The sequence below is a fragment of the Rhipicephalus sanguineus genome, chromosome 4 (genome assembly GCF_013339695.2).
Source record: "Rhipicephalus sanguineus isolate Rsan-2018 chromosome 4, BIME_Rsan_1.4, whole genome shotgun sequence".
Lineage (NCBI taxonomy): Eukaryota > Metazoa > Arthropoda > Arachnida > Ixodida > Ixodidae > Rhipicephalus > Rhipicephalus sanguineus.
In genome coordinates this window covers 21,623,104-21,635,401 of record NC_051179.1, presented here as the reverse complement: position 1 = coordinate 21,635,401, position 12,298 = coordinate 21,623,104, and the positions used below count along the sequence as shown (strand labels likewise).

The following is a 12,298-nucleotide window of genomic DNA, read 5'->3' as shown; positions in this document are numbered from 1 at the left end:
AAATTTCGGCCACCTGGTGTTCTTTAACGTGCACTTCTAAGCACACGGGCCTCAAGCATTTCGCCTAAAGTTCGTCACAACGTCAGCATTTTCGTGTATGTGATCACTAAACAACGTAACACGACACACGGTCCCTCCGATGTTCGTGGTAAGTAAGAGGAGCAGATCAAACGTGCGATCAAATTGTTCAAGAACGTTTTGAAACAAAAAAATGACGGAGACAAGTTCATTGACCTGTACAGCCCACGGTTTTATTAGGCGTTGAAATGGCAGGCAAAGCAGCTGGTTTCATCGCAGGACAAGACAGCAGGGAATCAATAAATATGACACGCCTTACACAATTACGTAAAGATGGAGCCCACTCAACACAAAAAAAAGAGATACAAACACAAAGACATACATGCGAACTATGAAACAGAAACATTAGGGACACGCATAGCTCAGAACAAATTGTGGAAATAGAATGTTTCAACGCGTGACACAGAACACAAACAAAATCAACGTGAAATAAAAGAGACTATGTGAGGGTACCTAGAAGCGATAAGAGTATATCTACGAAAAAAAATTAAAAAGAAAGCGCTAAAGCCAGCGTAGGGTTTCACGCTTGGTGCTTTAGCACAGGAAGGTCTGATTATGGCAACTCGAGAATTACGGGTGGATTCATACGATGAGTGACAGGTTGGCCGTTCGCGAGCTACAGATCTCGTTATAACCATTCAACACATGCTATAACGTGCAACGACTTAGCGTATGAGACTGACAAACACATTCATTCGCGACACTTCGTAAATATTGACTATACAACCACCAACCATACCAATCACACTTTTACACAAGCGAACGACGTGGTTAACTATGAGAACATACTGTGTCCTGTTAGTTAATCACTACTAAGCTCGATCCAGGTGTGACGTGGATGCCTGGGTATATATGCCCGAGAATGCCCCTTGCGGAAAGTGATGATAAGTTGATCGTTGTTAAAAACGATGCTTTAAAGGGGTATGATATGATTCTACACTGGTTAAAAGTCATTCGTTAAAATGAGTACAGGGAATAGAAAACAGTGGGCAAATGTGTATATGTACATAACAATAACCCGCCTTAAACGCGCGTTTCAGAACTTACGGACATTGGAATGACTTCGAACGTCCGTACAAGTTGGTGCGCTTGAGTTTGCACGAGACTGGCATCGTACAATGGAGTTGTACACGAGACAAGAAAGGAAACACACGAACAATGTACAAAAGAGTACGATTAACGACCATGCCACATGGTCCGCGAAACGGGCAGTTAGAGATATAAACCTTAACTTACAAGGCCTTAACTTGCCAGGTTTTAACTTACAAAGCCTTAACTTAAAATGCGACAGTGTGTAAAAGGCGTGGCTTGCAGCACCGGAAAGTGTGACGCCGGTGAAGTTACGAGCCGAAATTATTCGAGCTGCCAATTTTGCGGGCCGTGTGACAGGGCTTATAAAAACGAAGGAACCACTTAGTCACAACAAAAAAGACATTCAATACACAGTATACAAGGAGTGTTTCGCACGTAATACGTTGATAGACATTTGACTTTTTGTTTAAGACCGCTCGTCAGACCTCCATATATTTTAAAACAAAGCCTTAATGGTTTAACGAAACCCAATTACAAGTCGCCGTACTGCGTAGTCCAGGTGACTATATGTATATGCTGAGTTATGTGAGTCAAGTGACTATATGAGATACCTAGATATTCTCCCACATCTAGATTTGATTACTCAATCAGTTTCCTAGGAGTGCCTATATGACTACGAAGGATGATGCACGGTGTAACGGAAATGACTCAAGTGCCTTGACATGTAACAAAAGTGAACGCATGCGCAGTCATTATCCCTACACGTGGGTCGAGAGGGAAACGATTCGTGACTTCCGGTGACTTGGAGTGTCGCGTGACGTAAACGAAGTGACTCACTGGCCGGTCATATCGAGACTGCGTACGTTCGAAACGGTCAACGTGAGTCACTAACGGACGTGGACGGTCACCTATTACCGGGCACCTGGAATTCCTTTCGTCTCGCCTACTCATTCTATGAAAGATTCGGCTACAGCCCTGAATCGGAGGTTGTTTCTTCTTAATTAAAACGTGCCCGAGCGCTATACATCGAAGTATATCTTTTGAATAGCGCGTTTCACGTAGCAACCGTAAACGGTGCTTCGATTGAAGACATACGGAAGTTAGATTGTTTACTAAAACGAGATCGAGCCTGAGGCCAGAGTGAATATCAGTGTTGAAATCCTGTCTTCGCGCGTACTTTCTTTGGAACAGACGCTATCACAACGAATGTTCCAGTTTTACTACTTTCCTTTGCGCGACGTGCTGGTCAAAGCGTGCATTTCCTTAACTTCTTGACACGAAGAACAACTTTAGACGAGAATATGACGTCACGAACCAGCGCGAAGTCTTCCTCGCGTTAAGTTGAAAACCTGTCTTCACATGGATTGATAGTGGGAGATTCACAGTTCTGACTTGGTATGTACACACATATGGTTTCGGCTTCAACTACTTCTCTACTGTTCCCCCCTCCGCACTGACTGTACTTATACAATTGTGTCGTCTGCTACACTTCGCTGCCGTCTGCTCGGCCGTGTCCATCATACCGGAAGTGACAACAGACTGGAGCGATAAGTGCAGAGCTTCGCAGGTGTGACGTCAACTGCGGAGGGTGTCCCCTTGGAGCCATCTTTTATCTCCCCCGAAGGCGTCATCGCTGTTTACGTGGCGCGGTAGGCACGACGCCGCTTGCAGACGTAAACAACGACTCCGATAGCGATGATGACTAGGACCACGATAACAGCGATGATAACGATTCCAGGGATGGACAGTATTGTGCTGGGAGCTGCAGAGACAATAGAAAGAAATTGCATGAGAACGCGGCACACCCCTTCGTGTGATTACTACAATTAAACATTTGCAGACAACACAGAGATTGAGTGGAGACATACAAACGCGCGTGCATAGGCGTGCGCACGTTAGGGGGGGGGGGTAATTACCTAAGAGGGGGCAATATATCTCCTCCATACCTTTACCAATTAAGTCGGAACTATCGCGTCATTGTTTAAAGAGCAGGGTTATGGCCGCGCAGATTATTAGCGATAGCGGCGGCCGAAGGCCCCTGGCGTTGCATTGCAAGAACTGTTTACTCCCCATCTTTACTCCCAGAAATCCAGGGACCAAAGGCAGGCCATTGTGAGATGCACGTCATTGCTTCATTTTCATTTTGTTTTTCATCGGTTGGGATCTACCAGCAGGGAGGGGAGGGTTGCGACGAAACATTGCCCCCCCCCCCCCCAATGGGGAACCTTGTGCACGCAATGTCCAATGTGGTACACTCACCGCAGTTGTCCTCCGTCTCGTCGCTGCTGTCGCCGCAGTTGTCGATGCCGTCGCACCACAGCAGGGGTTCGATGCAGGCACCGTTGTCACAGCGACGCCACGACGCCGGACACTCGGCTTCGGACGCTGCGTGCGCGGGGAGAAATCAATCAATCAATCAATCAATCAATCAATCAATCAATCAATCAATCAATCAATCAATCAATCAATCAATCAATCAATCAATCAATCAATCAATCAATCAATCAATCAATCAATCAAAGCAAAGGTGCGTGAGGGATCGAGCTACCGTGGGTCGTTCCGCAAGCTGCGAAGCTCGGTTACTTAAGTGTTCACTGTAAAGAAACCTGACATCACTATGTATCTTTAATTAAATGACCTGAACCGAATTGAGATGAATATGAAAGATAATAAAATAATGAACAAAAAAGAGAGAGCGAAAACGACAGTTGTTCCTCTCTCTAGATAACAATTACGAGAATTTCTGTATATATACTTATCGCCCTACACCCTTCACAAGTGCCAATAAGAGGGTGCTAAGGATGTATTAGAACCTTGCCGAAACGGTGTACTATGGCAAAGTAATGACAAAAGGGTGTGAAAAGAGGGTGAGCGAGAGTGTAACAACTTGAGCGTACCACTTCAAACCCATTTTGGTGTAAGTATTACTGTGCCCGCGTTCCTTTGCGCTTGACAGTTGAGGTGTTCCGTGTGATCCATATTTAACGATTGCGCGATAAGCTAGTCATGTTCCATAGGACGCCGTGAAGCCTTACGAGTCTCGCTCTCTCTCTCTTTCTTTTTTCTATTTGACCCGTGTAGACGCTTACGCGGTTGACCTCATCCGAAGTGTGTGACGCAACGTGCTCGTCGCATCCCATTCGCTTTAAATATATATAGAGTTGCGTCACATTCATTACGGCTCGCGAAGCGATTGGGCAGAACCCGAACGTCAAGATGCATGTACCAACACACACAGCCTCGCTACTTGGCCTTTCTAGAGACGCAAGCGAAGCGTTTAAACACACATACGTACGCAGTTGCGAAGGGAAACGCCCACGGTAATATCGTCATCTTATGATTCATTTCGCAGCCGCTACACGACGTCTTCGGGATACCGTCTCTTAGACGCATCCGCTCCTTGCAACCGTTGCGCAAAAAAGTTCGTGTATAAGTACAGAAGCACGCACCGTTACGTATGCAGAGACAGGTACATGGACATCGCGGTTGTGTGCCGTGTGCGCGCCATGCAGTTAGCATCATACGCACAGCGGGGAAGCCAGCCGAGCGCTTAATTTTACCGGTAATAATACACGCACACACGCACATACCTATGGAATTGGCAGCGACGCCTCGACTTATAAGCTGCCTTCGAAGCCTTCCAATGAGCCTTGGCCCAGCGCCAAACGTTTTGTGTATATACGAGATATGACGAAGGTACTACTTCGGGATGTCTGCATGGATGAGGCCGCGGTGATGCGGGAGCAAACGACGTCGCGAGAGCTGCTTTTGCAAGGTTAAACGTGGTAGTCGCTACTACTATGCACTAAGCACGCGTTGAGTGAAGATGATGAATATTCTAGGACTGGCAGAGACGGCACGTGTCTGGCCTTGCTAATGGGTGTTATGCTTACTGGTTTCATTGAAGTACGTAGTAGCAATAGTTGTACTACTAGTAAGCTCCATGGGGACTCTTAGTATAGTAGCAGTAGCAGTATCCATTTTACCTTTACAAGAGCATACCTGTGTTTCCCCGGTGAGCATTTAAACGGAGGTCGTTTCTAATCCATGGAACGCAGCTCAACGTCTATCCCACTGTTAGTTGCTGCTTATTTACATTACTGCATTGTACGAATGCGGTGAAATTGTACCACAAAGATCCTTTATTCTTAAGTACGGTGCAGAATGGGTGCAGCCTGGTTTGGGCGTGGTGTATCAGCTGGTGTCAATTAAAGGCAATTAAAGCTAATTAAAGGCAGTTATTTAACGTGCTCCTGCGGTAACGTCAGGGAACTTGCGACCCATAGGACCGAAGAGCGGCCGCAGACTGGAGTTGAACTAACGACCTCGCCTCGTGATACGTATATCAGAACGCCATACAGCCACTAAGTCACTCCGACAGGTCATATATCAACGCATGGCGATGACGTGCATACCACATTCCTCGGCAGTGACGTCACACACATTAGCTCAGTTTTCTACAGTTTGCCGTCGTGGCGGGAACGTAACCAAATAAAGAAAAAGTACCCAGTCACCACGTCCGTGAGCTGTAACTCTGCATGCATCCTCGTTTTTTGCAAGCTCATGCCTGTCAAAGCAGGAACGAGTGCGAGCGTCTCTGCGCGTTTTTCGTTCTTTATATCATTGCACATATATTTCGTTTTTCTGTCATGTTTACACGTGGGGCGTGATGCCGCGTAGCTTCCAGAACAAGCGGCCTTGAGCAGCGCCTCGCGTCACGCCTACGCGTGCATTTCGAGGTGCTGGCACAGCACTATGTGCTGCCAGGTCGTGCGTGCTTCGCTGGGCCCAACGAGGGCGCACGTTCATGACCGAAGACACGATATATGTTGGGTGTTTGGCTCACTGTCACTCGACGATGACTCAAAGTTTTAACCTTCCAAAAGTTCGACTATAGTCGGTTATGACCCAAGAAAAAATCTAAGCCTCGCCCACAGCCATCGCTGCCCCACCCAGACAGAATGTACATACATCCAATTGCAGTTACTCATTTACGTGACGTCAGGCTCCTCTCGTGTATTTCAGGTAGATGAATTTCCTGTACGGCACGTGTTCGTAGCGCTAGTTTTCAGTTTACTTTCTCATTCTTACTTCCTGGCAAATTTCAACAACGATTCCGACTTCTCTGCTCAGCCAAACGTAACATTGTCACAAGGGACAACGAACTTTTAATTCAAAATATGTGCAGTATTAACATTAGCAGCGAAACAGTACTTATGGTTAGTACGGAAACCACCAAACACGCCTTTCTTGCACAGAGTTATCCGTATCTATCTATCTATCTATCTATCTATCTATCTATCTATCTATCTATCTATCTATCTATCTATCTATCTATCTATCTATCTATCTATCTATCTATCTATCTATCTATCTATCTATCTATCTATCTATCCGTACTCACATCGGTTGACGTAGGAGGCAATGACGACGTTGAAGGAGGCCTGGCGGTCAGCGTCCCTGCTGGGTTCTGAAGACCACCAGATGGTGAAGCGGTCTCCCTTGGTGCGAATCGCGCTGCTCTTGGGAAAGCTGTCGCCGCAAAGACGCTTGCCGTTCAGCTCGTCTTCGGCCAGGCCGTCGAACTGCGATACGGTTGAGATGGACGAAGCGTTATAGCACGTGTGTGAGTTTATGCTCTGCTCGGTTGCGTTACGATAACGTCATTAACGTGCGTACACTTGGTATAGCTAGCGAAGTTAGTGGCGAGAGATATCATCCGGCGTTTCAAAATACTTATCACTGACTGTCTGATAAACTGTAATTGGCTCACTTATTGTGAACATGGTTGTGAACTAGACTGGCTAGCTAGACTAGATGACTGACTGGGCTGACTGATTGACTGACTAGACTTGATGGCCTGACTGACTGACTGACTGACTGACTGACTGACTGACTGACTGACTGACTGACTGACTGACTGACTGACTGACTGACTGACTGATCAGACTAGACGAGACGACTATACTTACTGACTAGAGTCCACGACTGGCTATAGGATGACTGCAGGGGCGTAGCCAGGGGGGGGGGGGAGGGTTGGGGGGGTTCAAACCTTCCCCCCCCGAAATTTTTCAGTTTTGCTTGCGTATATATACACGCGCACATACAAACGCACGCACGAACATACGTAAAGTATGGTTGAACCCCCCCCCCCCCCCCCGAAAAAAATTTCTGGCTACGCCCCTGGATGACTGATTGACTGACTAGACTAGATGACAAGACTTGACAAGATGGCTTGACTGTCTACAGTGGTTCAACTTGAGCGTTCGTTGCATTCTCGATTATACTATACCCATCATTGCGACATGTATACATTATAGCATACGTGTGGTAATGCTCACCCAGATGAAGTTGACGCAGGAGTTCGTGGGTCCTCGTGGGATGTCGATGGACACAGGCGTGACGAGGAATCCGTACGTCTCGTTCAGCGTGCTGAAGCTCAGGCCAGCCCTACATCCTCGCTCGTCCAGCTTTTCCTGCATTGGAGACTTGAGCCGGAAAGAGATGGACTGCGCCTCGGTGCGAGCCCGGTAGCGGTCTGCCGATCTGGACGACGAGCAGTGGTCCTCCAGATAGTCTGCGCCGGAACAAAACATCGTTGAGTAAGGCTTGAGTTAGAAGAGGTTACTTTAAGTTGATTGGTTAAGGTTTGAACATGTGCACGTGGTTTGGTTGACGAAGGTTTAGGTTAGACGAGGTTTGTTTAGGTTGATTGGTTTAGGTTAGATAATTTGCACGAGGTTACGTTGATAAAGGGGTTAGGTTTAGGTTAGAAGAGGTTAGTTTACGTTGATTGGTTTGGGTTTGATCATGTACACGAGGTTAGGTTGACGAAGGAATTATACCGGTGTCACACGGTAACCTATGATCGGGATCAGGCATGATCCGGATCAATTTATTTGATCGCCGTTGGCTCCTTTACGCTAGCTGCGGAAAGGAGCTAATCAATGTTCGGAAATTTGATCCCGATCAGCAGTGCACATCTTTTAGCCGCGAAAGAGCACAACACAAAGGAAAGAAACACACAACGACAGGACGGGCGGCTTGTGTGTTTCTTTCCTTTGTGTTGTGCTCTTTCGCGGCTAAAAGATGTCACTAAGCAAGTACCAACTAGGCCAACAAACAGCAGTGCACCATGTGGCACCGGTATTAGGTTTTGGTTAAATAATGTCAACTTAGGTTAGGTTAGCGTTCTTCAGTATAGGTCCGCAAAATAATGGAACTTCATGACGTAGTCATGCAGCTCCGATGAGAGAGAGCTCCGGAAATTTTGACCACCTGGGTTTCTTTAACGCGCACCTAAATCTAAGTGCACAAGCCTTCCACATTTTCGCCTCCATCGAAATGCGGCCGCCGCGGCCGCGATTCGATTCCGCGACCTGCTTGTAATTTATCTCAATTCTGATAACAAACGTTACGTCACTCTGCTTATCTTATGGCAAATTTGCTGTTTGATTGTAACTTATAGCGACCGTTGATCTTTATCTGTGTTTCTTGCTTTTATCGCGTATCTATAGCGGAGGTCGATCGAAATAAACGGAAGTGCGTGTACGCGATACTTCGAAAGATTCGCTGGAATTCTACCGCTCGCCTTATCGTTATCGTTATCAAGTGCATTCGACGCCCAGCGCTTCATGGTATACGCCGATTATAAAGGGCGATGTTGATGTCACAGCTCTGTCCTACAATATCAGTGCCCCATGTTGTTCGAGCTTATAAACGTTATTTGAAAATTTATAAAAATTACTTGAGTAAAGTTATGTCACTAACAGGAGGAACGGATGAATTTAGTTTATCTCATGCAGACGATATAACACTTACGAGCAGACGATTTTACGGAAAGCAGCAGACGGCGATGGCGATTATGGGCAGACGACATAGATTATGCGGTTATGCTGAGTAAAATGTTCTCGCAAATAATTTTTTTTCTCGGATTTTCCATACAGATTGCAGCCCGCAGTTGGCAATGTGACTTAGGACAATTTACAGATATTAAATGGTAAGGGAAGGAGATTTTCGTCGCGATCGCAACAGGATTTGAGAATTTTTCTTGCATGTAGGCAACCAAATATAAGATGTGTTTAGAATAACGTTTGACGATTCAGATTACTATGTAGTCTACCATACGAGAGCGATAAACTGTTACTGACAAAAAACAGACGAGAATAGAGCAGAAAATTTCACACAAGAACCATGCAAGAGCCGAAAACAGACGACATATGCGCCTCCGAAACTATGTTACAACAATATTTTTTGCCCGTAAACGTTACTCAGATTACTACTTGGCACAAAACTTCGCGAGGTTGAACTGAAGAATAACTATAACTAAATAAATTTCTCCTTCCCTGCAGTACGTGATCACTAAACAAAGCCTCCACATTTTGTCATTGTATACCACAGAAATAAGAAGAAAGAAACTCACAGTCAGTGTAAGCACTGATCTCCGCTGCTACCGTAGTCGCAAGGATTACACCGGCCAGGAGCACAAGTCCGAAAAAGCGGGAACACACGCAGGTCTTCATGATGGCGCACGAATTAGACACACAACCTCAACGAGACTGTAGAAAACCACGCTGTCTTGCGTTCGAGAACAAGCGTACAAGCGAACTCCTCAGATGAGCAGGCCGAAAGACTCTGAACGATCAGCGGCCACTCGGGGTACTTTAAATAAAGGTCTCACCGAACGAGGGTGAATCGACTCTGAAAGGAGGAGATGGAAAAAGTGTGAGTAAACGGCGTGCATAAGACTCGCTTCTACTCGGAAAAAATGCAGGAAAGAGGTCGGCGTAGTGAATGAGCGGGAGAAGTCGAGATGAAACACGTATCGCTATCGCCTGAGGACCCAGAATTAGCAATTATCGTCTGCAACACGTATGCGAGCGTCGTCTGCTACGCGAAACAGGTGAGAGAGAGAGAGAGAGAAATTCGTCTGCTCGCAGAGAGGACGTTAGCAGAAGGCGAGTGCGTTTCATGGCGAGGAGGTATGTAGGAATGGCGCATCCTTTGATGTCGCAATGTATAGGAAAGAAGAAAAGAAAAGAAGGAAAAGGCTTTGGCGTGTTAGCGTAGGCGTTGCTTGCCGCGAGCAGCGATAAGGTGAGGAGGACACACCTTGAGTCACAACCAGCGCGACTCTCGCCACGAAGGTGGCAGGATATGGGAGAGCCGGCGCTGTGCGTGAAACCCTCTCCCGGCGCTAGCTGTCCTTCATGATGGCAGCTGTGTCTCTCGCCACCACGTAAGCTTCGGAGTGCGCCGAAGTGCGATTACACACGTTGTCGAGTCAAGCGTTGCATTGAGGCCGGACGCTGGGGCGGAAAGTAACTGGCTTCCGAAAGAAGCAGATAACGGACACGTCTGCTAGCGATGTTTCGCTCGCTAGCAGACATCTCGTGTCGTCGTGTGTGTGTGCCAAACGCAGATTTTTTTTTCACGTACTTACGAAAAGATCAGCGTTTTTGCAATGCCTCCCAATTCGAGATCCTGCTTCCGGAGGCTGCAGTTTCTGTTTTTGATTGAACTGAATCGCTGTGGGTGAATCGCTTTGACACGCAGCAGCAGTTTGTGAGATAGAGTACATTCAGTGTTGCGCAAATATTGCAATATCTGCAATACGATTCGAAAAGTCATTACTACTCGGTTCGTATTCGATTCGTTGGATTTCACATACGAAATAGTCAAATGCTTCTTTACGAGGCTTCCGAATGATCGTGCGAAAATAGGCACCTCTTAGTAATTATAGGCGTTCAAGGGATACTTACCGCTCACAGCCTGTACGAATTTGTTGTCTCGCTTTATTATCTAGCCAGACTCACCGCCGTTGCCTCTCTTTGGAAACAATGTGCGGCACTTTAATATCACGCCTGCCTTTTTTGAAGCGCGATGATGCCGACGTTGAAGAGGAATGCACAAGTGCGACGGTAAGTTTAGCACTCTTTTTATAATCAAGTAAAGCCCAAAAATGCCCATCAGAAGTGCTTATCCAGGAAGCCACCACGAACATAACTTCAGTCATGTCTGTTATTCGTACTAATTTCAAAACAGCTTTCTATGTCCCTTCTAATGCGATAGCGTTAAAGAGCTTCCGGTGCCGGCGTCGTTGGCTCTGAGCAAAAAATCAGCGTTATCCGTGAGAGAAAATTCGAGACAGATGCAAATAAATCAATGATAAAAATCTTTGGTTCAAGCGGGAGTCGAATCCGGGCCTTCTGCGTGGTAAGCGGAGGTTCTACTACAGAGCCACGCCATTGCTTGAAACTGCTACGAAAAAAAAAAAAAAACACTATACGAATATCGTGTAGTGGGTAAGTCATGTACTATCGCGTGGCAGAAGCGTAGAATCGCGCCAGGCGTCAAAACATGTGAATGGCGCAACGAGTGGGTGTTTTAAAGGCCCACCCGTCACAAAGCGCTCAGACATATTTAATTACCATCAGCCGCAAATGTATCAACTAAGTGAGTGAGCAGCTGCCTTTCGGACGCGTAGTGGGTCCTTCGCTGATTCGCAGAATGAATAATTATATGGCGTAGTGGGCACTTCGCAACTGTATACTCGCAGAAGTGATTCTAGGATAGTTTGAAACGACCAATGTTAGGCGCACAGACGTTCGATTCCTTGCGGAACGGTTGAGGCATCCACTGACACCCGAAGGCAGGCTTAGCAGTTGATAAGGCGATGCGCATGGGGCCCGATTACGCTGTCGCGTTCTACTTTTGAAGGCGAAGCTCAAGAGTCTCCGAATTTTGTATTATATCTGTGATATTGAAACTGCGCACCTTCTTGTACCTAAGGGTGTGCAGTATGTAATAAATAGAAATAAATAAAAGTTTTATTCGAATGAAACTTCGGAACGGTGTGTGTTTTACGCCTGTGTAGACAGCGCCGCTGCCAGTAAGAGGAGCGCATATTATACAGTACGTTAAAAGCTGCGATAAGATGCTGCAGTACAACGAGCGTTTAGAGGGCCCAACTCTTGATCATTGCAGAGTGTGACGCACATCGGTTGCAGTGGATCCTGCGGCATTTTCCCGACGATTTTGTTCTCATTACCGCCATCAGCTTGCCTGCTTATGATATCGCAAGCCTTATCGGTGACATAATTTAGCATTCGCTACTTGGTGTAGAGGAGCGCTGTACGTGACGGTGTCGAGCCTGTGGGTATAGAGCAGGGGCCTCAAACACGCGGCC

The 12,298-nt window shown here is 46.6% G+C and overlaps 1 protein-coding gene across 1 annotated transcript; it reads right to left on the bottom strand.

Moving 5' to 3' along the window:
• Positions 1–229: 229 nt before the first annotated feature.
• On the bottom strand, positions 230–10,007 carry LOC119389580 (transmembrane protease serine 7). Its single transcript, XM_037656917.2, has 5 exons — positions 9,533–10,007; positions 7,452–7,687; positions 6,515–6,695; positions 3,370–3,495; positions 230–2,872 (listed from the first exon to the last, which is right to left on the bottom strand). Exons 1-5 carry the CDS (start codon positions 9,630–9,632, stop codon positions 2,748–2,750), a joined length of 768 nt encoding a protein of 255 aa, XP_037512845.1. The 5' UTR covers positions 9,633–10,007; the 3' UTR covers positions 230–2,747.
• Between the last annotated feature and the right edge of the window lie 2,291 nt (positions 10,008–12,298).

Bases quoted from the DNA above. Each gene is read 5' to 3' on its own strand.
- LOC119389580 (XM_037656917.2), bottom strand. From the start codon at position 9,632: ATGAAGACCTGCGTGTGTTCCCGCTTTTTCGGACTTGTGCTCCTGGCC. The intron at 6,696-7,451 runs GTGAGCATTACC...ACCGTATCGCAG, and splicing joins CCTGCGTCAACTTCATCTGG to TTCGACGGCCTGGCCGAAGA. The intron at 3,496-6,514 runs GTGAGTACGGAT...CCGCGCACGCAG, and splicing joins TGCCTCCTACGTCAACCGAT to CGTCCGAAGCCGAGTGTCCG.